The sequence below is a fragment of the Ceratotherium simum genome, chromosome 15 (genome assembly GCF_057802395.1).
Source record: "Ceratotherium simum simum isolate JZ-2026a chromosome 15, ASM5780239v1, whole genome shotgun sequence".
Classification (NCBI taxonomy): Eukaryota; Metazoa; Chordata; class Mammalia; order Perissodactyla; family Rhinocerotidae; genus Ceratotherium; species Ceratotherium simum.
The window spans coordinates 15,200,586-15,228,136 of NC_141914.1; the positions used below are offsets into that span (position 1 = coordinate 15,200,586).

At 39.0% G+C, this 27,551-nt stretch overlaps 1 protein-coding gene across 2 annotated transcripts; it reads left to right on the forward strand.

The window, feature by feature from the left end:
* The first annotated feature begins 15 nt into the window (after positions 1-15).
* SLC35A5 (solute carrier family 35 member A5) lies at positions 16-27,255 on the forward strand. 2 transcript variants are annotated; one of them, XM_004436582.3, is made up of 7 exons: positions 16-195; positions 1,125-1,273; positions 5,161-5,259; positions 6,618-6,751; positions 9,619-9,686; positions 23,282-24,062; positions 25,473-27,255. In XM_004436582.3, exons 2-7 carry the CDS (start codon positions 1,144-1,146, stop codon positions 25,539-25,541), a joined length of 1,281 nt encoding a protein of 426 aa, XP_004436639.2. In that variant the 5' UTR covers positions 16-195; positions 1,125-1,143; the 3' UTR covers positions 25,542-27,255. The 2 variants fall into 2 exon arrangements, with proteins under 2 accessions (XP_004436639.2, XP_087295714.1); XM_087439588.1 differs by lacking the exons at positions 16-195; positions 1,125-1,273; positions 5,161-5,259; positions 6,618-6,751 and adding an exon at positions 9,248-9,291.
* Positions 27,256-27,551: the final 296 nt, after the last annotated feature.

Genomic DNA, 27,551 nt, shown 5'->3' on the forward strand with positions numbered 1-27,551 from the left:
TCTCTACCAGTCGGGTTGTATTGTGGTTTTTGTTCCGGAACAGGAGCGTCAGGGACAGAGGCTTTTTTTCTTTCCCATAGCTTCTCCGCCTATGGACCCTAAAAGCTACTGCTGCTGCTGCTGCGGAGCGAGACGGTTACTAGCTCAGCTCTAAGATGCGCGCTCTTCCATTAGGAGCTCTACGGCGGGAGTGAGGTAACCGTGCCCCGCGGGCAAAGAAGTGCGCGTGCGTCCGAGGGGAGGGCGCGCCGGTCGGGATCCCCACTGCGCATGTGTGACAAGGCTTTCCCTGCCGGTGGAGGGAAACCTTCCCACTTCTTGTAGGGAGGTGTGGCTTTGGCCTCCGTAGGCTTGCGACCAATTCGGCTGTCGTTGTTGGCGTTTGAAGCCCGTCTCCCATCAATCCTCCAGGCTCTGTGCGCTGTTGCTACGCCTGGAGGCTTTGGGCAGGTTACTTACCCGGCCCAGACTATGAATAATTTACATTTCTGCTGGGGGCCATGTTCATTGCGTTAAGCTCAAGTCGCATCTTACTGGTAAAATATTCGTATGAGGACTGTGTAGTGTCTTCAACATATCAAAAGAGGGCCTTAGATTTGATCGGTCATTGATTTCTAAGTTCTCATATACTTCTAACGCTAGTTCAGTATAAATTAACAGCAGTGTTGCAGATATTTCTATTTTGGTCATTATTGTAAGGAAATCTTTCCCAATAAGCTGTTTTTCCTGCTCCTAGGAAAGAAGCTGCTACTGAGTAGAAAAATACAGATCTGAAATTCTCTCCTTCTAGAGCAAAGTTGCTAATAATAATGAAAGTTCAAGAATCACTTTTCTGCAGAATTGTGCAGTCTGAAAGTGTCAGTGGCTCCCTTGCTGCCTTTCGCAGCACTTCTAATCTGGCCTTTGCCTTTTCTGCCTCTGGAGTTCCCGCTCCTATCAAATTTTGACTCTTGTTCATTTCCTTTCCCTGTAGTTTCTCTTGTACTTCTCAACTTTCTTGGTTCTGATACAGCCATAGCCAGGCATCTAAAAAATTCCTTTTTCTGTTCTTCACAAATCAATGGTACTTGCGTTATGCTCAGTCTGCCAGCAGGGTTGCTCATGAACGTGTTCTTCTCTTAAAGGCAATTAAACAACAGTGGAATGGAAAGCAAGTGCTGTGGTCATCCCATGTTAAGCTCCTTGTCGACAATGTATACGTTCCTTCTAGGGACCATATTTGTTGCTTTAAGCTCAAGTCGCATTCTCCTGGTAAAATATTCAGCCAATGAAGGTAAGTTAAGACTTGGAATATGTATGGAGCATTTCCATCTAATCACATTATTTTTCCTGTTTTTGGTTTCCTTGCGTATATAATGGGGATAATACCCTTTAAGTACCCTGCTTCATTGTGAGTGATCAAGTATGTTTAAATTTGATTCTTTAAGCTTTCATTCCTTAGCAAGAAAAATTTTTGATGCTGAGTGAAATTTGGGTCAGGCAAGTATAGGATCAAACCCTTTACAGAACAGATCGTAACATCTGACTGTTGCCTCAATCAACAGTACAACAACACAACAGTGTTTCTGGGCCCATAACAATATGTATAATTATAATTTATTTTGAAATAAGCGGGAGGATATATTCGTTTGATCACCTGACATTTGTGAAGTGCTGTCTTAATTACTGTATCAATGAGACAGTATAGATTATTAGCTTTGATAAATACATGTTCAAGAAATCTTGTTTTTGTAATATAGGAATTTATATTTAAACAAACAGTTTAATTCAACAAAACTGTATTGAGAGCCTCTCACTAGTTATTGATGACACATAAAATGATAACATCATGACCCTTAATGGTCGGCTTGGGGAGTCAGATGTATACATAAATCTCTACCTCAGTTAACATTTTTCTGCCAGGCACTAGGCTGAGTGTTTGTAGCAGGGTTCAGAATGCAAAAGACATAGACTTTGTTCTCAAGAACTCACAGTTTATTAGGAGAGACATACATGTAACTACATCATGAAAATAACAGTATAGTAAATGCAGTTCTACACCAAAGATGCAGAGATTGTTTAGTGTAGAAAGTGATATATTCCGTCTGGGAGAGGATGATGTGGAGTGCAAAGGGATCAGGGAATACTTCTCTGGTAAGGTGACGGTTGATCCACTAGAAGACAAGGTGGGCAGGCTGTTCAAAACAGAGGCAACAGCCTGTAAAAATGAACAGATGCGTAAAAAAGCAGGGTGGATTATGAGACCATGTAGTTCAGAATTACTGAGCAAAAAGTTTAAGGGCTTGGAGGAGAGGGGAAGGAGTGCTTGGCCAGAGAGGGAAGTAATACAGAGAGTTAAGGACATCATATGCCATGCTGAGGACCTGGGACTTTATTCTCTAGGCCCTAGAGTCTGGGGATAAGGAATACTTGAAGGATTATAAACAGGAGGGTAAAATGAGAAAGACAGTTATGGTAGCTGGATGGATGATGGAATAAAGGGGAAGAGACTGGAAGCAGGGTAGCCAATTAGGGGCTTATTGCAAATTCAAGCCACCGAGAATGAGGACTAACCAAGGCTCTGGAAGTAGGAATAGAGAAGAAAGGATAGGTTCAAGAAATATTCTAAACATAGAAAAGACAGGATTTGGAGAATATATTGAATGTAGAGATTAAAAAGGAGGTGAAATTCTGGATAGTTCAAAGGTTTCTAGTTTGGAGTGATAAGTGGATTGATGATGTTCTCAGGTGAGATGGAGACTTAGGAGGAAGAGCAGGTTGGCTAGAGTTCAGAGAGATTACACAGTTTTAGCTACGTACCTTCCTTGAGGCCAGGAGCAATGTCCTTGTTCACTGCAGTATCCTGCAGTGTCTAGCACATCACATATGAGAAGGAAATGCCACTTAAATGAATAAATAGGAGGTAGTTATTCATAAGGGTGTGCTTAGTGAGCATTAAATGTTCCAGAATGCAGATTTGGAGACGTTAATGTTAAATTGACATTTAAAACCCTAGGAACAGAGGGCTAATTCAGGGTAGGCACGCAGAATGAGAAAATGAGCCAAGATCAGAAGTCTGAGGAATGCCAACATTTAACAGGCAGCTGACGCTCAGAAGGCCTTTAAGAAGGAATCGTTAGATGAAGGAACTAAATGTACGTGACTTGTAGAAGGGAAGGAATGAGTTTGAAGACTGAGAGGGAATTGCAACATTATAAGATAAGGATTAAAACGTGCTCTTTGGAATTAGTAATTAGACTATATTTGTTAATCTTAGAGAGTGGGTGGTTTGAGTACAGTGTTGGTTGCAGAAACCAGGTTGCGTGGTGACAAGACCTGAAAGGAAAGTGGGTAAAATGGAGATAATGAATGTTGACACTGTTTTAAGGAGAGAAAGAGAAGGTATGGTAGTTGGAGGGGTAGGATCTTATCTTTGATTTTTCAGATGGGAGAGTTTCGAGCATATTTATAGGCCAAGGAGAGGAAGCCAGGTAATATAGCGAAAGATAAAGGTGATATACTGAAGCCAGAGGACATGCTTATTGGAACAAAGTCCCTGAAGAGAAGGGAGGGCTTTAAAGGGGAGAATGGGTGAACAGTGGGGCTATGGCCCCTTTCTTTGGGACTAAAGGGGAGCCAGTAAGGATGGATATAATGTAGATAAGGTATGTGAATGTGGGCAGAAGGCGAGTGGAGGGAGGTCCCACGTGGTCTTGAGACACAGTGTGGGATCAACCATGAGAGAAATACAAGAAAAAAAACAGTACAAGCAAGAATGAGTTCAAGAGCAGTGACAAGAGTTTCAGAGTTGTAGTCCAAAGTCCCCCACCCTGTTCTTGTGTGTGCATGTTGACTCATGTGTGTATCATGGTAGAGATCAATGCAAAATATTATTGGAGGCTAACAGAGTGTGATTTCAGTCTAGGTTTGAGCTCAGAAAAGGGAGGAGAGGTTTTAACTAGGCTTCAAGTGGTGGAGAAAGTTTAACAGGCAAATAATTAAATTCAGGTGGACGTTTATTAAGTGCCTACTAAGTGCAGAACACTGTTACCTGCTGGGTATATGAAGATGACTAATGTGATCTCTTTCTCATAAGGAGCTTACATTCTGAGCATGTAAAAAATAACTAATACAATATCGCAAGTACTGTTAGAGAGGCTTATAGGTAGTGCTACAGGATCAGAGATGAATAAAGAATTGATTGTGCTTAGGTTGAGAAGGTCAGGGGAAACCACAAAAAAGAGGAAGAAAGGGCATTTTGGGTAGAAGGAATGTTGAGTTGGCGTTTTTCCTATGTACTTGGCCAGTTTTTGTTTTTAATATGATGACAAGGGAAACAAGCAAATATTTTCAAAAGAAGGAAAAAATGCATTCCTCAGAATAGAACCTAATAAAGTTTATGTTTGTCCTTGCAAAATTATAGAGTAAGTTGTTTGTAAGCATTTAGGAAAGACAGGTAATAGCTAAGACCAAGGTGTACTCACCAAACCTCGCTTCCTGATTAGATTGACTTGTGAGTTAGAATGTAGCTTCCCAACTCGTCCGTGGGTTTGCATGTGTCAGAGTATTTCCTCTCAGCCCTAGAGGTAGCCAGAGCCCTGGGCCAGTTGCCTCTTGCCTCAAGTAGCTTCCTTCTTTTACCCAGATGTACCATTTAGCCCAGAGTGCCAAACATATTATTTTCTGTGTCCCATGATATGAAACACATAGGAAAGCTCTGAGTTAAAGGAATATCACAGACAGAGTATACGTTGATTTTACCCCGTGTACAGCAGAGCGGAATCCTGCCCAGCCTTTTTGTGTCATCCTCTCACCTTCTGGTGCCATATCAGACAATGCTTTGCTGCTATTCGTAGGGTTTTCTGGCCAATTTTTTTGGAAGTGAGTGGCCAGGTCCTTCTTCCTGGTCTGTCTGAGTCTGAAAGTTCCACTGAAACCTTTCCACCATGGGTGACCCTGTTGGTCTTTGAAATAGCGGTGGCATAGCTTTCAGTATCACAGCAACACGCAGCCGCCATAGTATGACAGCCAACAGACGGGTGGTGTGGTTCCCTGACCGGGAAATGAACCTCGGCCACGTTGATGAGAGCAACAGATCTTAACCACTAGACCACCAGGGCTGGCTGTATATAAGCATTATATGGAACAAAATTTATAGTAAACATTTCTGTTACATTTCAGAGAACAAATATGATTATCTTCCAACTACCGTCAATGTGTGTTCAGAGCTGGTGAAGCTAGTTTTCTGTGCGCTTGTGTCATTCTGGGTTATAAAGAAAGGTGAGTCTTGAAATGGTACTATGTAAAAGTTGAATGGTGCTTGTTAAAAGTCACAGAATCAAAAAATGTTAGAACTGGAAGGAACATTTTATATCATTTAGTCTAGCCCATTAATTTTATAGGTGAGGATGCTAAGATGCAAACAAAAGTGTTTACCCATGTTCTGTAGGTGGAGAAACAGGCTCAGAGAAAAAGTGCTCTGCAGAGCTGGGTGGGAGGGGACAGAGCCGGGACTCCAGCCCATGTTTGTTAGCATCTCGTCCATTGCTCTACCCCATGACTTGTTCCTGCGATGGGTCACACAGCAAGTTAGTTTTTATTCACATTCAGGGATTTTCTAAACCACTATTGTCTGACTTGATATGTAGCATATTGCAGAACAGTCCCCATTTCCTTCAGGGGAGGCAGCATAACACATTGGAGACTGTAATACGGAGAGACTGAATTCTGGGGCAGATTATTTTAACTTTTCTGAGCTCCAGTTTCATCAGGTATCAAATAGGGATACTAATCCTTCCTCACATCTGGGGTATCTAGCCTTTCATGGCTCTTCGTATGTATTAATTCTCCACCTTGGTTTCCTGTTTATTGAGCCTTAGCTTTCTCTACTCCTTTGACTTGCCTCCCCACATGCGGTAAACATAGAATTTAGAGTATTAAAGGGTTTGCCCGAGAAGATGTCTTTTCATACTCAAGAGTTTCAATCCATGCAAAGTTTCTAGTTAAGTGGAATATATTTCTTAATCTCATGAGATTCATGCATTATTTATAGGGCTTAAACTTAAATTGTTTTCTATCTTTTCACTTTTATTTTATATTCTCTCTGTTATGGTACCTCCCAAGTTTTTGGAAGTCTAGAGATGGGGTATTAACTCTTACTAGGATTAGTAAAAGTTCATTTTCTCTACTCTAGCATATATATAAATTTTCACCTAGTATCTCCCTTTCGTGGGGGAAAAAAATCCCAGCATGAACGCTTGATTTTTTTCCTGCTTATTTTAGCTTGTTGATCTCTCTCTTGGCTTTATGTTCTCAAAGTAGTAAGAAAAACACTAAATGTATCCTAAGTTGCCTTAATTAAGTGACACTTCTATCTCAAGTTGACGGGAACTAGGAGAATCACTATTCCTAAGGTGTTTGCTGATTGTCAGGGATGAGGCATGGTGGTGGGTTGAAGAAAGACAGTAATGAAATCCTGTATCGTCTTTGATTTCTTAAGGCTAATAATCACTTATGGAAGCAAGTTCATAAAGCCTTGTTTAAAGAATTGTGTCAGAAATCAAATACAATTTACTTTCTCTAAAAATGTGGCCATTCTCATCAAGATCATTTGTTTATTGGTATATTTCTTTCCTTAGAGGATCATCAAAGTAGAAACTTGAGATGTGCTTCCTGGAAGGAGTTCTCTAATTTCATGAAGTGGTCCGTTCCTGCCTTTCTTTATTTCCTGGATAATTTGATTGTCTTCTATGTTCTTTCCTATCTTCAGCCTGTAAGTAAATATGACAAAGAAAATAGCATTGGAAAAACACAGAGAAATGAATCTCAGAACTAACTTTTCTTTTTTTTTTAATCATTTTCCTTGGCATCATTAGTTTCTCATTGCCCTCCCATGCCTTCCTGATGTTTGACCAGATCATCTGCATACTGACTTACCAGTCTGCTTGCCAGATTCTCTCACTTAAAGATGACTCTATTAAACCATGCTGACTGTTTGGCAGGAGTTACTCCCTGGCCACTGCATTTGGAGCCATCTCTCTTTGTGTAACCTTGATCAGTCTGCCTGTTTTCTAAGCCATCCTATGGTCACCAACCTCTAATATTAATCTCAACATCCAGGACCTCCAAGCAGACTGCCCTGATTAACTCAGAAAATTATACAGCTCAGTGCACCACTCTTTCTTACACCCACTTTAGTGTAGTTTATATGTATTCTATTTGTATGACTTTTTTTTATGTTAGTCCTGTCATTTAACCAGCAAGTTATTTAATGATAGAGATTATATCCTCTCAACTCTATAAATATTATCTGTAACTGATAATACTAAGAATATTTCTCATCTCTCTTGGCATCCTCCTTACCAATTTAGAGAGCCATTAATAATCAGAATTAAAATTTGGTCTTCTGCTTTTACCTATTACTTAGTTTGGATCATGTGTATGTTTCACCCTATTATTTTATAAAATGAAGATTTCTATTGCCATTGTTGCCAAAATGTGTTTTAAGTTTCTTTAAAGAGTAAATTCAGGCATTTGATTATAAATAGTATTTTATTGGTACTAGTCTATGTGAAGCTGCTTAAATATAGCCAAATCAGTTTGAGAATGGAACGAAAAGGAAGGATCAGGAAAGTAGTATGGTAGAAAACAGGAGTTTGATCTTTTGTATAGTTTAGAAGCTGTGTAACTAGGCAAGCCCCAACTGCTTGAGGTGTCAATTGCCCATCTGTAAGATAGAATAGTGTTACCATACCATCCTGGAAGTGGAGACCTGAGCCAGGTGATCACCTGAAGTTCCTTTCAGCTGTATGATCCGTGTTATTAGTAAGTGTTCATTCCATCTAAAATGTGTTCTCTCTTGGGGCCAGCCCGGTGGTGTAGTGGTTAAGTTCGCTCTGTCTGCTTCAGCAGCCGGGGGTTTGCAGGTTTGATCCCGGGTACGGACCTACACACCGCTCATCAAGCCATGCTGTGGTGGCATCCCATAAACAAAATAGAGGAAGATGGGCACAGATGTTAGCTCAGGGCCAGTCTTCCTCAGCAAAAAGAGGAAGATTGGCAATGGGTGTTAGCTCATGGCAAGTCTTCCTCACCAGAAAAAATAACAATTAAAAAAGAAAATATGTTCTCTCCTAAATTCTTGCTTCCACTTTGTTTTTCAGATCTGAGAATTCTTGTACCCAATGACATAATTGTTCACATTCATTAAGTATATATTTGTTGTATTTTGTTTGTATCCAACAGATTATCTCTAAATTTGTATCCCTTTTCTACCTCCCCACTACCAAAGCAAGACTGCAATTGCCTGTTCTTCTTCCAGCTTATTGCTCTGCGCTTCTTTCCTGATTGTGTACAACCACAGATATTAAAAAATAAATCACATGGCGTTTTCTGTGTATTGCTGTGCCCAAGTCTAGTTGGAAAGAATTAAATAGAGATGCATGGAGGTTTTGGGGCAGAGAGCTCTGATGTTTTGTTTACTCTATACTCTTCATGGAAAGAGTTTTCAGACTCCATCAGGCCAGCCAGGCCGCTTGGCTAGGTGTATTTGCACTGCCCTTATTGTGATTGATCAGACCCACCACTTCCCCGCTCTTACTGGCCACTTACTTTCCTCATCTCTTACTCTTCTCCTGACGAGGAGTTCGCAACCATTTGTCTACAGAGAAGACACTGAGAAAACCTTAAAATAGTGGTTCCCATAAAAATGCAGTAGAAAAACAACAATGTTGTGTTCTTGGAATTTTTGCTAGTTTTTATTGGATTTACTCTTTATTTCTTTAGTGCAGCTGCATATTAGCCATGTTAGCTGGTTATATAAGACTGGTGATGATCTTTAGGGTTTAATCATCCTAAAGTGACAGCAAGGAGGAAGGCAGGGGAACTAAATCAGTAGGATTTGTTTTTAAAAATTATTAATGTCATATCCAATTATGAGGAACGATGATAAAATTTCATACTTTCTGGGCCAAAACATACATATACATGTTCGTATTAATACTCTCATGTGAAATATGACTGAATTCACAAAAACAAATCTTTATAAAATCTGGCTAACACATTTCTAAGTGTTTAGAACAATGTGACTAAGTCCAAAGAACTGTCAGATAAGAGTTTAGTAGTGCATCACCATTATTGAATCACTACAGTTCAACCAGGCAAGTTAATTCGATTCCTAGAACAGTAAAGATGCTTAAAAGCCTACACCTCAATTTTCTTACATATATAAGTGGGCCTAGCAGTACCTGCCTTCTCTCTCTCCCCGTAGAAGCAGTATTAAAAGGTTATAAAGCACTTTGAGAGCTTCAAAAGGTATGTCTTATGAGCATAATAACCATTATTTCTAAGCCTAAACCTTTAGAGTTTATAAATATTTGCAGATCTGCACATATAGATTATTTACACAGGCATTTGCTGAATTTCAACACATTTTCAAAGCCTGTACAATGATTTGATCATATCTGCATAAATTTGACAAGCAATAAAAATGGAATTTAATCCTCTAGTGAAATACCTGCCCTAATAACCCCTCTGGTTTTTGACCAAAAAGCCTTTTTTGTCAGATAAACCGCCAAGCTGGGAGATTTCTGAGGTCGGTGCTTTGTTTGGATTGTAACTCTATCTTCTTTGTCTTTCTAGGCCATGGCTGTTATCTTCTCAAATTTTAGCATTATAACAACAGCCCTTCTATTCAGGATAGTGCTGAAGTAAGTAACTTGTTGTGAAAGTGTATATCGTACTTTAGAACGGCACAGCCTTGTTTCAGATGATATACCCAGAGCACTGCAGTCTCCGAATCCCAAGGCCAGGATTTTATTCCTAATTGGCTTTGTGTGTTGGGCAAATTTTCTAACCCATCTGGAAAGCAGCTCCAGTGCTAGCCTGTCTAAATCCTCTGCAATTCAATGTTAGAAATGTTTTTTCTTAGCATCTCAGAAAAAGATAATTTGGGTTATTATTATTTTAATTTTTAGTGCCAGATTTTCAGCAAAGAATTCATGAGTTTTTTTTTGCATAATCTCTGTACACTAACAGGGAACCAAGAAGTTTCTAAGATTAATATATTTGTTATTTGGAGTTTGGAGATGGTAGAGTGGCAAATTCTTTATTAAACTACTTGACATGAGTACATAATTTAAGCTCTAACTGGCAGAGGATTTGTATGAGGAATCTAGTTAAATTACGATTAATAAGAATGATAGATTTTTAAACTTTTCAAAAGCTATCACCAGTCTTTCCTGTCTCCAGGACGACCTTTGAATAAAATAAACATTTTTAAGTAAGTAGGCTCTGCTGGAAAGCAAAGGCCAGAATGTCCTAAGGTGATGTGGGTACTTAACCGCAGATTAATTTGTTACTTGATGATGACGATGATGATGATGATGACAAAATAAAATTGACTTCTTGTTATATTTGTTGTGATTGTTTTTTTTTTTAATTTTACATTCATTTTCTCTTTTTAGTTTCTTATTTCTCAATGTGCTTTGTCATAGTTGTACTTTGGTAGGTTCTGTGTACAGAAGGGTGAGTGGCTTGGTACATAGGTACTCAGAAAATATTTGTTGAATCCATGATGCTTTCAGTCCATAAATTATATGGAATTCTTGAAAGATTTTCTTTTACCGTGAGGAAGCATTAATTTAATGGCTGATGTGAGAGATGCGAAAAAATAAACATTATATCTCATCCAGTTTAAATGTTAGAGTACACTGAAATTTGCTTTTGCATCATATTCTTCATTTTATTTATGAATTGTGAAAGTAATTCAACTAGCAAGTTAAAGAATGCTATTCCACAAACATTTTAGTCTTTAGAATCAACATGAAAGTCACTTTGTAGGATAAAAAGTTGGCCTCTGAGAAAATACATGTAAGCAATAATATCTTTATATTGATTTTTGTAATAAAAGTAGATATGTACTCCCATGAAGGAAAAAAATTTTCTCTGACACGTAATGAAAGGCTCTTTAATAAGAGAGTTTCAGAAAGGGGTTTCAAAAACATGTTTTTTTAAAGTAAGTTTTTTTCCCTGTGAAATGACAGTTTTGAGTACATGTGGTATTATACTTAAGTTATTATATAATACATAATTATTATGTCAAATTACATCAATTTAAAACTGAGTTTACCAAAGGGAAGATGTAAAGTATGTATTGCCTGACTTAAAATTGGCCAGTAGCTTTAGTTGTGCCCACAGTTGTTTTTTTATTTTGGTTTTTAACTTCAGAGCCGAGCCATGCCTGTGAGGCCGATGTGAGGGGCACTCAGGAAGGCCCTACCCAGAGCTGGGCCCACTGCTTCTAGGCAACAGGGTGGGGAGGGTCTTCACTGGACAGTGACAGGAAAACACTAAGGCCTCCTCAGGGCCAAGCGCTGAGCTGAGGGCCTTTCCCCCTCTTTGGACTTAACCCCCCAGTGACCCCAGGAGGTGCGGCTCCGTTGACTGTAGAGCAGGGATGTCTGGGGTGGGCAGCGCCAGGGGCAGAGCGACCAACTCAAAATGAGCTGCCGCTGTCCGGCTGAGCATCCCAACACCACGGGCAAAGGTGGCCCTGTTAAATTTTTAAGCATTTAACTGTTTGTATTAAGAAAGTTAATTCTTAGTGTAACCAAATCCAAACCTATTTATATTGATAACTTTATTTACTTTTAATACTATTAATTACAATAATATTAATTGTATTATTGCTAGTTTTAATAATAATTAACATTGTTATGAGCTAAAGTTCAAAACTTTTCACATATTTTACCTCTTAATATTCAGAGCAGTAATATTGATTCTTACACATATGTTTGCTTTGTTAATATCTCCCTGTTTTGAATCCTTGGAAGTTATTGATATTAAAGAGATAATAAAATCACTTTATTTCTGTTGTTTCCACAAGCACTAACTTAGCTCCCAAAGCGAGTCTTAATTTGATTCACAAATCAGCACTGAAGCTTCTCTTAATAGAGCTAAGATAATATGATAGTAAATCTAATGCTGTCTTTTATGAGAATCTTTTAAGAGTTATCGATTATATTTTAAAGTCAACTTAATTTTGTTCCACTTTGATCGTTTTGTTGTTGGTAGTGTATGTTGTTTCTCTATTTGCTTTTCCCTGCTTAAATAATCTACTGTTTGTGAATCGTTTGATGATCTTTTGCCCTTGGCAATAAAATGTTGACCTAGGAGTCGCAGCTTGAGTTCTATCACATATATTTAATTTGTTTGCCATAAATAACTTATTTTTCATTTAGAATATTAAAGCTCTTGTCTTATATTTGACTCTAGCAGAGCTATCAAATACCTTTCCCTTACAGATGAAAAATATAAGGCTATAGAGTTAGGAAAAAAGGTCCAGTGACTAATGCAGGAATTTGAAAGTGGGAAAAAGGAAAGTATCACCATCCAGATGTCGTCTTGTCTTTTCTAGAGAAACCACTTGCGAATGTATAGATTTGTCCTTTGAAGGATAGCCATTGGTTCAAAGTGGAAACTGGTGGCAGACATTGTGCCTCAGAGCCTTACTGGTCTGCTCCTAAGTCTTGACACCATCGTGTAATCTTGTTTGCTTAGGCTTTAGGAAATAACGGTATCAACCTCAACGTTGAGATTTGGGGGCAAGAGATAATTAAACCAGCACTTACTTTTACCTAAAAAATGTATGTAAGTTTCTCTGATATCTTCAAAGAGAAGCTATGGGGAAAAAAATTATTAAAAAACACATTTGGAGGGCCAGCCCCTGTGGCTTAGCGGTTAAGTGCGTGCGCTCCGCTACTGGCGGCCCAGGTTCGGATCCCAGGCACTCACTGATGCACCGCTTCTCCGGCCATGCTGAGGCTGCGTCCCACATGCAGCAACTAGAAGGATGTGCAACTATGACATACAACTATCTACTGGGGCTTTGGGGGGAAAAAAAAAAAAGGAGGAGGATTGGCAATAGATATTAGCTCAGAGCCAGTCTTCCTCAGCAAAAAGAGGAGCGTTAGCACGGATGTTAGCTCAGCGCTGATCTTCCTCACAAAAAACAAACAAACAAAAAAAAAACATTTGGAAACATGATGGGTGTCTTAGAAGTTATGGTAAAATTTAGTTACTCTCCAAACCAGCAGAAAAAGAAAAGTATCTCTCAGTAGTAAAAGCGTTCCTCCAAAGTCGTTCATTCACTTGATGATTCTTTTTTATACCTTCTCGTTATAAATATGCCCCTGGTCACTCTCTCCGAGCTACTAAGACGTGTTATGTACACTTCTTTAAAAAAACAGTCGTGTGAGTCTTTCTGCTTAATTATTTTCCTGCTCTGCCTTGGTTTGCTACCACCAAATATGGTAGAGAAACTCTTACCTGACACAATTTAGGCCTAATTGTTGAGTTACTAGGAAGACTCAAAGTGGGGAATCATTTAAAAAAATACGTACTTTAAACAATTTAGCTTAAGATATGTAAATGTTCATTCATCTTTTTTTTTTTGTGCTGAGAAGGATTTGCCCTGAGCTAACATCTGCCACCAATCTTCCTCTTGTTTTTTTCTCGAGGAAGATTAGCCCTGAGCTAACATCTGTTGCCCATTTCCCTCTTTTTTTGCCTGAGGAAGATGAGCCCTAAGCTAACATCTGTTGCCCATCTTCCTCTTTATTTTGCTTGAGGAAGATTAGCCCTGAGCTAACATCTTTGCCAGTCTTATGTTTTGTATGTGGGTTGCTGCCACAGCATGGCTGATGAGTGGTGTAGGTTCATGCCCGGCATCTGAACCTGCAAACCCTGGGCCGCCAAAGCAGAAAGGCTGGACTTAACCGCTATGCCACGGGGCCAGCCCCCTCCTCATTTAAAAAAAGTTTTTTTTTATTGAGCTCACATTGGTTTATAACATTATGTAAATTTCAGGTGTACATCATTATGTTTCGACTTCTGAATAGACTGCAGAAGTTCACCACCAGAAGTCAAGTCGCCATCCATCATCATATGCATGTGTCATATGCATGCTTCTTTAGCCCTTTCTCCCTTCCCCCCCCAGCCCCTTCCCCTCTAGTAAACACCAATCTGTTCTCCTTATCTATGTGTTTGTTTATCTTCCACAAATGAAGTTATATGGTAAATTGTCTTTCTCCATATGATTTATTCCACTTAGCATACTATCCTGCAAGTCCATCCATGTTGTTGCAAATGGCAGGATTTCATCTTTTTTATGGCTGACTAGTATTCCATTGTGTGTGTGTATATATACATGTATATATATATATATACACACATACCACATCTTCTTTATCCATTCATGCATTGATAGACGCTTAGGTTACTTCCAAGTCTTGGCTATTGTGGATAATGCTGCAGTGAAGATAGGGGTGCATATATCTTTTCAAATTAGTGTTTCTGTGTTCTTTGGCTAAAACCCAGAAGTGGAATAGCTGGATCATATGGTATTTCTATTTTTAATTTTCTGAGAAATCTCCATATTGTTTTCCGTAGTGGCTGCAGCAATTTATATTCCCAGCAGCAGTGTACAAGGGTTCCTTTTTTCCACATCCTCCCCAATACTTGTTATTTCTTGTCTTTTTAATTAATAGCAATTCTGACAGTTGTGAGGTGATATCTCATTGTAGTTTTGATTTGGATTTCCCTAATAATTAGTGATGCTGAACATCTTTTCATGTCCCTGTTTGCCATCTGTATATCTTCTTTGGAAAAATGTCTTTTCATATCCTCTGCCCATTTTTTATTGGGTTTTTTTTTTTTTTGTAGTTGTTGAGTTGAATGACTTCTTTATATATTTTGAATATTAACCTCTTAATGGGTATATGGTTCGCCAATATTTTCTCCCAGTTGGTGGGTTGTCTTTTCCTTTTGTTGATGGTTTCCTTTGCCATGCAGAAGCTTTTTAGTCTGATGTAGTCTCATTTGTTTATTTTTTCTTTTGTTCCCTTACTTGAGGAGACATGATATTCCAAAACATACTGCTAAGACTGATGTCAAAGAGCATAGTACTTACGTTTTCTTCTAGGAGTTTTATGGTTTCAGGTCTTAGATTCAAGTCTTTAATCCATTTTGAGTTAATTTTTGTGTATAAGATAATGGTCTACTCTCATTCTTTTGCATGTGGCTGTCCAGTTTTCCCAACACCATTTATTGAAGAGACTTTCTTTTCACCATTGTATGTTCTTGGCCCCTTTGTCAAAAATTAGCTATGCATAAATGTGTGGGTGTATTTCTGGGCTCTCAATTCTGTTTCATTGATCTGTGTGTCTGTTTTTCTGCCAGTACCATGCTGTTTTGATTACTATAGCTTTGTAGTGTATTTTGAAATCAGAGAGTGTGATACCTTCAGCGTTGTTGTTCTTTTCTCAGAATTGCTTTGGCTATTTGGGGTCTTTTGTTGTTCCATATAAATTTTAGGATTCTTTGTTCTGTTTCCATGAAAAATGTCATTAAGATTCTGATTGGTATTGCATTGAATCTGTAGATACTGTTAGGTAATATGGACATTTTAACTATGTTTATTCTTCCAATCCATGAACGTGGAATATCTTTCCATTTCTTTATGTCTTGTTCAGTTTCTTTCAATAATGTCTTATAGTTTTCAATATATAGGTCTTTCACCTCCTTGGTTAAGTTTATTCCTAGATATTTTATTCTGTTTGTTGCACTTGTAAATGGGATTTTATTCTTGACTTCTCTTTCTGCTAGTTTGTTATTAGTGTATAGAAATGCAACTGATTTTTGTCAGTTGATTTTGTATCCTGCAACTTTGCTGTAGTTGTTGATTATTTCTAATAATTTTCTGGTGGATATTTTAGGATTTTCTATATATAGAATCATGTCCTCCGCAAACAGTGATAGTTTTACTTCTTCCTTTCCAATTTGGGTACCTTTTAATTCTTTTTCTTGCCTAATTTCTATGGCCAACACCTCCAGTACTATGTTGAATAGCAGTAGTGAGAGTGGGCACCCTTGTCTTGTTCCTGTTCTCAGAGGGATGTCTTTCAGTTTTTCACCGTGAAGTATGATGTTGGCTGTGAGTTTGCCATATATGGCCTTTATTATGTTTAGGTACTTTCCTTCTATACCCATTTTATTGAGAGTTTTTATCATAAATGGATATTGAATCATGTCAAATGCTTTCTCTGCATCTATTGAGATTATTATGTGATTTTTATTCTTCATTTTGTTCATGTGGTATATCACATTGATTTGCAGATGTTGAATCATCCCTGCATCCCTGGAATAAATCCCACTTGATCGTGGTGTATGATCTTTTTAATGTGTTGTTGGATTCTATTTGCTAGTATTTTCTTAATGATTTTTACACCTATATTCATCAGTGATATTGGCCTGTAATGTTCCTTTTTTGTATTGTCCTTGTCTGGTTTTGGTATCAGGGTACTTTTGACCTCATAAAAAGGGTTAGGCAGCATCCCCTCCTCTTCAGTTTTTCGGAAGAGTTTGAGAAGGATAAGTGTTAAATCTTCTTTGAGTGTTTGGTAGAAGTCACCAGAGAAGCCATCTCGTCCTGGGCTTTTGTTTTCTGGGAGGTTTTTGATTACTGTTTCAGTCTCTTTACTTGTGATTCATCTATGCAGATTCTCTATTTTTTTTTTTTTTTGATTCAGTTTTGGGAGGTTATATGATTCTAAGAATTTAGCCATTTCTTCTAGGTTATCCAATTTGTTGGTGTATAGTTTTTCATAATATTCCCTTATATTTTTGTAGTATCTGTTGTAATTTCTCCTCTTTTGTTTCCAATTTTATTTATTTGAGCCTTCCCTTTTTTTTTCTGAGTGAGTGTAGCTAAGGGTTTGTCAATTTTGTTTATCTTTTCAAAGAACCAATACTTAGTTTCATTGATCCTTTCTATTGTCTTTTTAGTCTCTATTTCATTTATTTCCTTTTTGGTTTTTATTGTTTCCTTCCTTCTACTGACTTTGGGCTTCATTTTTCTTCTTTTTCTAGTTCTTTTAGGTGTAATATTAGATTGTTTGTTTGAGATTTTTCTTGTTTCTTGAGTTAGGCCTTTATTGATATATACTTCCCCCACTTAGTACCACTTTTGTTACATCCCATAGGTTTTGGTAGATTGTGTTTTCATTTTCATTTGTCTCCAGGTATTTTTTTATTTCTCCTTTGATTTCTTCATTGATCCAGTAGTTGTTCACTAGCATGTTGTTTAGTCTCCACATATTTGTTACTTTCCTAGCTTTCTTCTTGTAGTTGATTTCTAGTTTCATACCCTTTTGGTTAGAAAAGATGCTTGATACAATTTCAGTCTTCTTAAACGTATTGAGACTTGTCTTATTTCCCAACATATGTTCTATCTTTAAGAATGTTCCATGTGCACTTGAGAAGAATGTGTATTCTGCTGCTTTTGGATGAAATGTTCTTTATATATATCTATTAAGTCCATCTGGTCTTGTGTTTCGTTTAAGGCCAGTGTTTCCTTGTTTACTCTGTGTCTGGATGATCTATCCATTGATGTTAGTGGCGTATTAAAGTCTCCTACTATTATTGTGTTGCTGTCAATTTCTCCGTTTAGGTTTATTAATCGTTGCTTTATATACTTTAGTACTCCTGTGTTAGGTGCATATATATTAATAAATGTTATGTCTTCTTGTTAGAATGTCCCTTTTATCATTATATAATATCCATCTTTGTCTCTTGTTATCTTTTTTGGCTTGAAGTCTTTTTTATCTGAAATATGTATAGCTGCATTCACTTTCTTTTTGTTGCCATTTGCTTGCAGTGTCATCTTTCATCCCTTCATTCTGAGCCTTTGTTTGTCTTTGGAGCTGAGATGGGTTTCCTGGAGGCAGCATGTTGTTGGGTCTTGTTTTTTAATCCATCCAGCCACTCTCTGTCTTTTGATTGGTGAATTCAGTCTATTTACATTTAGAGTGATTATTGAATTTGAGGGCTTAATACTGCCATTTTATCTTTTGTGTTCTGGTTGTTCTATATTTCCATAGTTTCTTTTCCCTTGTGTTTCTCTCTACCATTTCAGTTTGGTGGTTTTCTGTGATGTGTTTCTCAGTTTCCTCTTTTTTTGTTTTGTGACTCTGCTCTGATTTTTTGTTTGTGGTTACCATGAGGTTGTGTAAAAGATCTCATAGATGAGATGGTCCTTTTTCTGCTGATAGCATCTTATCTGTTAGCCTATGCATGTTCCATCCTTTTCCTGCTCCCTGTCTATGTTTTTGTTGTCACAAATTATCCCTTTTTGTATTATGAGTTTGTTAGCAAATTGAAGTGGTTATAGTTATTTTTTTCCCCCTTTTCTCCCCAAATCCCCAGTAGATAGTTGTACATCACAGTTGCACATCCTTCTAGTTGCTGTATGTGGGACGCTGCCTCAGCATGGCCAGACAAGCGGTGCATCGGTGCGCACTCGGATCCAAACCCAGGCCGCCACTAGTGGAGCGCACACACTTAACCGCTAAGCCACAGGGCCGGCCCCAATTATAGTTATTTTTGATGTTTTCTTTCCCTTTAGCCTTTATGTTACAATTAAGTGTTTATTAACCTATTCTGATATAGAGTTGCAATTTTCTGATTCTGTCTATCACCCTGCTCAAAGATTTGTATGCCATTGCCTTTTTGTTTCAGGTGGGAGGGGGCTACTTTCAACATTTCTTGTAAGGCAGGTCTAGTGGCAATGAACTCCCTCAGCTTTTATTTGTCCAGGAAAGCCTTTATTTCTCTTTCATATCTGAAGGATAAGTGTTCTGGATAGAATATTCTTGGCTGATAGTTTTTATATTTCAATATTTTGAATATATCATTCTACTCTCTCCTAGCCTATAGAGTGTCTGCTTAGAAATTCCCTGATAGCCTAATGGAGGTTCCTTCGTAAGTTATTTTCTTCTCTCTGGCTGCCTTTAATATTCTTTCTTTGTCATTTACTTTTGGCAGTTTTAATATAATGTGTCTTGGAGAAGATCTTTTTGTGCTGAGATAATTAGATGTTCTATTAGCTTCATATACTTGTATATCCAGTTCCTTCCTCAGGTTTGGGAATTTCTCAGCTATTACTTCTTTAAATAAACTCTCTGCTCCTTTCTCCTTCTCTTCTCCTCCTGGGATACCCATTATCCTTAAGTTGCTTTTCCTAGTTGAGTCGGATATTTCTTGTAGAATTTCTCCATTTTTTAAAAATCTTAGTTCTCTCTCCTCTTCTGCCTGAATCATTTCTAGATTTCTATCTTCAAGCTTGCTAATTCTCTCTTCTATATGATCTGCTCTATTTCCAATGCTTTCTACTTTTTTTATCATCTTGTAATTGTATTCTTCAGTGCCAGAATTTCTGTTTGGTTTTTTTTAGAGTTTCAGTCTCTTTGGTGAAATACTCTTTCTGATTATTTATTTTATTCCTGAGCTCATTGAACTGTCTTTCTGAGGTTTCTTGTAACTTGTTGAGTTTCTTCATGACAGCTATTTTGAATTCTATTTCAGTTGGATCGCAATCCTTTGTGACTTCATGTTTGGTTTATGGAGAGTTGTCATTCTCTTTCTGTTCTGTAGTGTTACTGTAGTTCTTCATGTTGCTTGAGGAGTTGATCCTCTGCTGGTGCATTTGTGGTAGCAAACACCTTCCATATTTGAAAACGGCTTTGGTTACTTTGATTCTGAACTGCATTTGGTTATATTTGAGAGCCTGCACTTTCCACCTTCCACACCTCTGCCAGAGGCATCGTCAGTGCCTTCTTTATCCTCAAAGTTTGCCTGTGCCTTGCTGCTTTCGATGTCACTGCATTCACGAGTGTCACAGCCAGGATCACCAGGCTGTAGGCACCTCTGCTGCTTCCAGGGTCACTTGGTCTCATGTTTCCCCACTGGCTCTCTGCAGCCCCTTCAGGGGCGCAGTGCTGCTGCATGCACCACCTGCACTGCTGCTCCTGGGTTATCTGAGGGTGTTGGCAGCACCGCTGCCAGGGGCACTGGGTTCACAGGTGTCACTGCCACTGCCTGGGGCCCTGGGTCTTGTATGCAGCCCCCACTGCTGGTAGGGCCTGTGTCGGGGGTGCTGTCACTGGGGGCAGGTCACAGGTAGTGCTGTGGCTCCTAAAGCCTCAGGTTGTGGGTGCCATCCACCACTGCTTGGGACAGAGTGGGGGCTGAGCCGTGAGTGCTATTGCTGCTCCTGTAGCCTCTGGTCTCTGGTACTGGTGCCCTTTTTGAAACCTCAGGGCGCAGGCACCACTACCACTGCCAGTGGTATCTGCCTCTTGGATGCAGCACCACTACTAGGAAGACTGGTGTTGGAGGCTCCGCCACCAGGGGACCGGGACCCTGGGTCACAGGCATCTCACAGTTCTGGAATCTCTGGTCATGGGCCACAGTGATTCCTGGCATCTCTGGGAGCATGGGCTGCCTGGGTTCCTGGGGCCTCCTTTGTGGGTGTTAGCTCAGTTCCTGGGGCATCTGGTCATAGGTGCGACCACAGGTCCTGGAACGTCTGCTCTTGGGAGCTGCTGCCCCTGCTCTCTAGTTCCACTGCCTCCAGGAGGTCCAGCCTACCCGCCTTCAGATGTGTAGATGCATGGATCTCTCAGGTGCTCTGGTGTGCTGTGCAGAGTCCTTTGTTGGTCAATGGATGTCCGATTGGTTGTAACTTAAAGGGGAGAGACACAGGGAATGACTCTCTCCGCCATGATGCTGACGTCACCTCTGTTCGTCGTTCTTTTGATGAAGAGCTAAGGCCTTTCCTTTGAGTAGGTGTAGGGTTTGCTGATTGGAGTTCTTTGGCTTCTTTCATGCTTGAAGCTGCATTTGTTATACATCATCTGTGATTTCTGGGTTCAGTTTCTTTAAAGTAGAGTAAGTCCTTAAAAAATACTTTTGGAGTAGATTCTTCTAGATTTTTGTTATTCATTCCCTAATCTTAAAATTAGCTCACCTATACATAATTCAGAGGCAGTTTTTTATCTTGTGAGTGAGTTGCCTTTAACTAGTCTTCCTAAAGCATTCAACTTAGTTTTCATAAAAATAGCAATCCTTTTCTTTCACTCATAATTTATCATTTATGTAATTTTTAAAATATATAACTACAGTAATAAGGTTACCTGGCAAAAACACGTTTAGAAACATAGACTCTTTGTGAGCAATTCACTTGAGAGCGGAGGCCCTCGGGTAGCACAGCCTTCTAGCCGCAAGTGTTCAGCTGTCAGCATCAATATGAGTGTTGTCCTGGGTAAGTGGAGATGAGTTAAGTGAATTTCTACTGTTGAATCCACTAAACTGAGGAGCAAACTCTTCTAGGTACAAGCAGTCATCATTTGTAAGAGCACAGCTGACTTTACAGGACAATTTATTAAGCTTTATTTTTTTTTTTGCTGAAAATCTACTATTTTCAGCCTAATCCTTAATAATTTTTACCTTCCCTAGAACATCACCTTGAAAGTAATTATTTACAGTAGGTACTATTTAGCTTGTTTAAGGCTTTGTCTCCTTAGATCTTTTTTTCTCAATGTCACTATTAGTGGAAAATCTAAAGCTATGAGAATTGAAAACTTCTAAGGGACTATAGATTATGTCATTGCTTCATTTGTGTTGTTATGCAGTAATTGGCTATATAATGATCTTTATAAGTTGGGCACCCATTCTTCATCCCTGTCTTTTTTCTATTTCCATTTGATTTGCTCTCTACCACTCTGTACCAGCTGCACCTTCAGAAATTTATGGACTAGTTCACAGTTCCTGACCGCATGGCACAGGGCTATGCTAGCCCCGTCACTCAGTGCTAGATCTGGTTATTTGAAAGTGTCTACACGAGAAGACATATGATGTACACAGGTGTGCTGCTATCTAGGCTGGTCTTTGCATGTAGCAGTTTCATAGCTTGGAGCTCTCTGGAAACATTGGTGAAATCAGACACGTCTTTCTATATATGCATCATGGGAGCTCAGAATTAAACTTGAGGTGCGTTGGTCCAGAAGGAAGACATATAAAATCATGGCTCAGATCCCTTCCTTGCTCTTTCATAAATACGTGACCTTAGGGAAGTCAGTTCACCTTTCAGAACACTGTCTCTATTAGAACAGGAATTGCCTGACCCATAGCAGGTGCTCAATAAATGCTCTGAAATTCTCATAACTTTGAGTTCTCGCCTGTTGCTTTACACTTCTGCCTTTCATTATGTTATCCTACTCTTGGTGTCCCTCTTCTTCACCTGACTAATTGGTCTTCAGACTTGAAGCTCCTTTTCCCCTCAGAGGCCTCTCTGTCCACCTCAGCCTGAATCAGCAGCTCCTTTTTCCTTGGCTAACAGTATACATTCTCATTGCCCTTGCAGAGACTCTCCCTTCTGCCTGTTTGTCATCAGCTCCCTTTTCACATGGCCAACTTCTGGTTATTTTTCATCTTTCAGCCCAAGAGTCGTTTCTTCTTTGAAGCAACACCTGACTGTTTACAGACTCCAGTGCTTCTTCCTCAGTGTCCCCAGTTGTTCCATGTGTCACTTGTCACACATGACATTGTCGTCGTTTAGTGTCATGGCGCTCTCCCTGTTAAGTGTAAATTCCTTGAGGATGGAGATCGGGTCTTCTTTATCTCCCCAGAGTGCCTGGCACATACTAGCTGCTTATTAAATATCTGTTGAACTGAATGAATCCACAAAATGGAATAATAATAACATGTCTTCTGTATCTCACAAGTGCGTTGTTTGACAAAATAAGTAAATAAAGCATTGTTAGGACTTTGTAAACTGAAACACTAAAAATACTTTTTTCCTTGCCTTATAAAACAGTAGTTTGCTGTAAAATGCTTTATGATTAGGCCATGGATCTGGGAGCTAGCTTCCTCCTTAAATCATTTTTGCGTCATGAATACCTTCAAAATTTGACAGAGCTTTGAAGGGACTCCTGGAGGTGGGGGGAGGGCCAGGAATTCACCTCTATAGAAGATTTGGCACACGCTGCAAGGATTCACAGATTTCTGAAGCTCGTCACGTTCTGGCTCATGGAGACCGGGTTGAGAATCCCTGCTGTAACTTACTTTATAGCGAGATAAAAAGTACTCTTCCCAATGTCCAGGATTAGCTCTGGAGGTAGAAAAGATGCTTGGTTAAACCTACAGGTTAGAAGGAAACTTAACTCTGAGGAGAAATGACTGAATGGCCTTAAGGGATAGTTATTATAAAATTAAATAAAAATATCAAGTTTAAGAAGGAGAAAAACCAACAGATTTCCTTTGAGCTTGAATTGGAAATGCTAGCAAATACTGGGTATGGGTTATTCAGCCAAGTACTCAAGTGTCTGTCTGAGTTTTCAGTAGAAACAGTTGACATGGAGGAGGGAAAGGAAACAGTAGTAAAATCTTGTTCTTCATCTTTGGACAGGAGGCATCTAAACTGGATACAGTGGGCTTCCCTCCTGATTCTATTTTTGTCTATCGTGGCCCTGACCGCTGGGACTAAAACTTCACAGCATAACCTGGCAGGACATGGATTTCATCACGATGCCTTCTTCAGCCCTTCCAATTCCTGCCTTCTTTTCAGAAGTGAGTGTCCCAGAAAAGACAATTGCACAGCAAAGAAGTGGACTTTCTCTGAAGCCAAGTGGAACACCACAGCCAGGATTTTCAGTCACGTCCGTCTCGGCTTGGGCCATGTGCTTATTATAGTCCAGTGTTTTATTTCTTCAATGGCCAATATCTATAATGAAAAGATATTGAAGGAAGGGAACCAGCTCACTGAAAGCATCTTCATACAGAACAGCAAACTCTATTTCTTTGGCGTTCTTTTTAATGGACTGACCCTGGGCCTTCAGAGCAGTAACCGTGATCAGATTAAGAGCTGTGGGTTTTTTTATGGCCACAATGCGTTTTCAGTAGCCCTTATTTTTGTAACTGCATTCCAGGGCCTCTCGGTGGCTTTTATTCTGAAGTTCTTGGATAACATGTTCCATGTCTTGATGGCCCAGGTCACCACTGTCATCATCACAACAGTGTCCGTCCTGGTCTTTGACTTCAGGCCCTCCCTGGAGTTTTTCTTAGAAGCCCCATCAGTTCTCCTCTCCATATTTATTTATAAAGCCAGTAAGTCACAAGATCTGGAATATGCACCTAGGCAAGAAAGGATCCGAGATCTAAGTGGCAGTCTTTGGGAGCGCTCCTGTGGGGTAAGTTTGTGAGGATGCTACTTTTTGCCTGTTCTTCCCAAATTCAGAGCCTGGTTATACAGGAAAAGAAATAGATTAGTGCTGATTTATCAAAGAATGTATTGGATCTCTGTGACTTTTAAAAATCATTCAACAAACATTCATTGGACTCCTTATGTGTGCAAGGGCTCATGATAATGCTGCCAGGGGTCGAGAAAAGGTATAAATCACAGTCTCAAGGACCTTATGCATTAGTTGTATCATAGAGTAGTATAGAGTCACAGAGCTGGAGGATGCCTCAGGTTATCTGGTCCAGTCTTCTGAGTTTTACAAGTGAAGGCACAGATGCAGAGAGGCTAAATGGTTTACAGATAGTAAGTGAAAGAACTGGTACTAAACCCATGAGGTCTGCCTCCTAGTCCTTTACTCGTTCCAGCCTACCACAGTTGGGGAGATAAACCTCATTGGGAAGAAAAGTTGATCTTCAACATTAGGAAGTCTTGTTAAACATAAGTGGAAGGCCTGGCTCCTTAATTTTCCCGTAGTTATTCATAAAGCACAGTGTGCCAGAAGGGCAGGCTTTGTTTGTCCCAGTGAGAAGGTGGTTTTCAAAAGGATCTCTACGTGTAAGAGAAAAATGTTTTCTAGAAAAATACTTATGTAGTTATTGTGAATAAGTATTATTATGCCAGTTGCTTATAATTGTTTCAGGAGGGTCCATCAGTCATGTTATTAGCAAATTAATAATGATCTTTTGGAGATTCAAGCAAGGAGTAAGATATATGTTATAAATAAAAGATGAAATAGACTCCTCTATCTAGCTTTAAATTTACAATTTTCATGAACATACAAAATAGGGAATATTTCACACAATGAATGTTTCACGCTTTGGGAAAGTTAATCTCTTGCTTATTTGAGTTCATGGCAGAGCTTCCCTCAGTAATGCCACTGAAGTGGTGATGCAACAGACTCTTCAGATGAAAAAATTAGAGGCTTGAGTCCCAAATGCCCTGATCTCAGCTGGAGTATAGACCCAAGAGTCTTGTGTTCTGTTTCAATGATCTGATAACACTGCGTGCCCTACTTTTTAGGTAAAACAAAATTAATTTCGGTGACAAGGCCCGGTTCATACCTATTTCTCCACTCTTTAGTCGTTTCCTCTCAAGACCAGCAGAGGGTGCTGCTTACTGGGCTCATGTTGTTAACTTTGAAATTGAAGTGCTGAGATGCGTTTCAGTTTTCTTGATCTCGTTATACCTGAAATTCACTTTCCAAGGACTTAAGTATTTATTTAATTTCATGTGACCAGGTTGTATTTATAGTGTAATGAAATAAAATCCATAATTTGTTAGTAAGATTTCTCCTTAGTAATCATTAAAAATGCTACATTTCTAGTTTTGTTTTAATTACTGATTCCATGTTTCCTTTTAGGATGGAGAGGAACTGGAAAGACTTACCAAACCCAAGAGTGATATTGAGTCAGATGAAGATACTTTCTAATCAGTACCCAAATACTTGGCATCTCTCACAAACCTTATTTTCACATTTTCAGCATGTGTAATACTTGTCTTTTCACTTTGATAAACCAAGAACATTTCTAAAGCATAATACTGTTTGCATATATCTAACCACTCCCTAAACGGTTCCATCCAAGACTTAGAGGACCCAAAGGCTAAAAAGTTCTAAGGAACTGACAGAGGAGTGATAGTATGGAGACTGCATTAATGGCCCTGTACTTGATAAGTCAGGAAGATATATTCACAGATTATTTTCCTTGTCCTCCAAGGTTCCAAAAAACTTGTAATAATCACGTCAAGTGTACCCTATAAACATACCAATAGAGGTCAGTTTGCCAGATCATCATAATCCTGTAGTTCTACTCTGCATGCCTAAGTCTTCCCTTTTTTATTATTATAAATATTACCTAGGTTGTCTGTGAATTTTGAGGCATTGGAGAGAGACATTTTGCAATTAAAAAATGACATGACTCTTTCTAAAAAATTTGGTTGAAGGACCTTACTGTCTAGCCAAAACACTGATTTGAGGGTAACCTAGTCTTGTGCTAAATGTTTTGCTGAAGAAGCAATTTTTCAGAAACAAAATCTCAGAATTTTAATTTCTAGGAAATTGTAAGAAATTTGATTTTTAGTGATCTCTTTTGATGTTTTTCTACACAAGTAAGCTTCAGTATAGGTGAAGGCTGGTTCCCAGTCACCGCGGTTATCACTTGTATTTTAAATGACTTAAACAAGCCGTGGCGGGGTTTTTTCTTCTCAGTTTGACCTCATTACTCTTGGATTATTATATTTTAAAGAACTAATAAGAAGCCATTTCATTTTATTAGTTATTAATTAGAACTTAGGACTGTTATATGTCTTTATATCATCTTCTGTTCCTAGGAGTTGAGACACTGGCTTCAGAATCATGCCAGATTGTCAGTAAGATTGATTCCTAAGAGTTCCTTTTACAAGGATCACTTTGCAAATAAGTGACTTTTACTGAGATACAAATAGTATTACTCTACAAAGAGGAAGACCAATAATAAATAAAGCCCCTTACTGTGATGATATTTCACACTTCAAGTGCACGGTATTTTTCCAGATATTTTTGCATGCAGCCAATTGACTCTATGACGTAGAGAAGTCAGATGATAGATAATTTTTTTTTTTTTTTTTGTGAGGAGATCAGCCCTGAGCTAACATCCGCCAATCCTCCTCTTTTTTTGCTGAGGAAGACGGCCCTGGGCTAACATCTGTGCCCATCTTCCTCCACTTTATATGGGACGCCGCCACAGCATGGCTTGCCAAGCAGTGCGTCGGTGCGCGCCCGGGATCCGAACCAGCAAACCCCGGGCCGCCGCAGCGGAGCGCGCACACCCAACCGCTTGCGCCACCGGGCCGGCCCCAGATGATAGATAATTTTAAAAGGAGAAAACAGAATCGACTTGCCCAAGGTCACACAGCTGGATGGTGATTGGACAAAAGAGTCAGCTTTCGCTAATCGGCGTGTATGTTTACAGAGCACCACACTGTCAGCGTGTATGCTACACTTTAAGGTGTCGTTCTCATGCCATCTATTCATTTCTTCTCTTCTTTCCCCTAATTTTCATACAGATGAACATAATACTATTATATAATCCATCTGTGATATCCAGAATAATGTGACTGGTAAGAGTTGGTGGAAATTTATGAATAAAATAATTATTAAACCTATATCTTGTGTCACCACTCTGTCGTGTGTGGTGGAATGCAGAGTACTTTTAATTTCAAAAAATAGAACGAAGCAAAAACCCAAACAACTTTTAAAACTTTCAGTAGATTTTGACTTCTGAGAATAGCAGAACTGTTCACCTTATCGTAGGCTTTTCCATCAGAGTTCTGTGAAACAGGAGGACTATATTATTATGGCAGTTCATTTCAAAAGTAAGGAAGATCATGTATAGGAGGACCTCACTTTTAGGAAATACAGCATACAAAACATTTATCTTACAGAACAGATAAAATTACAACA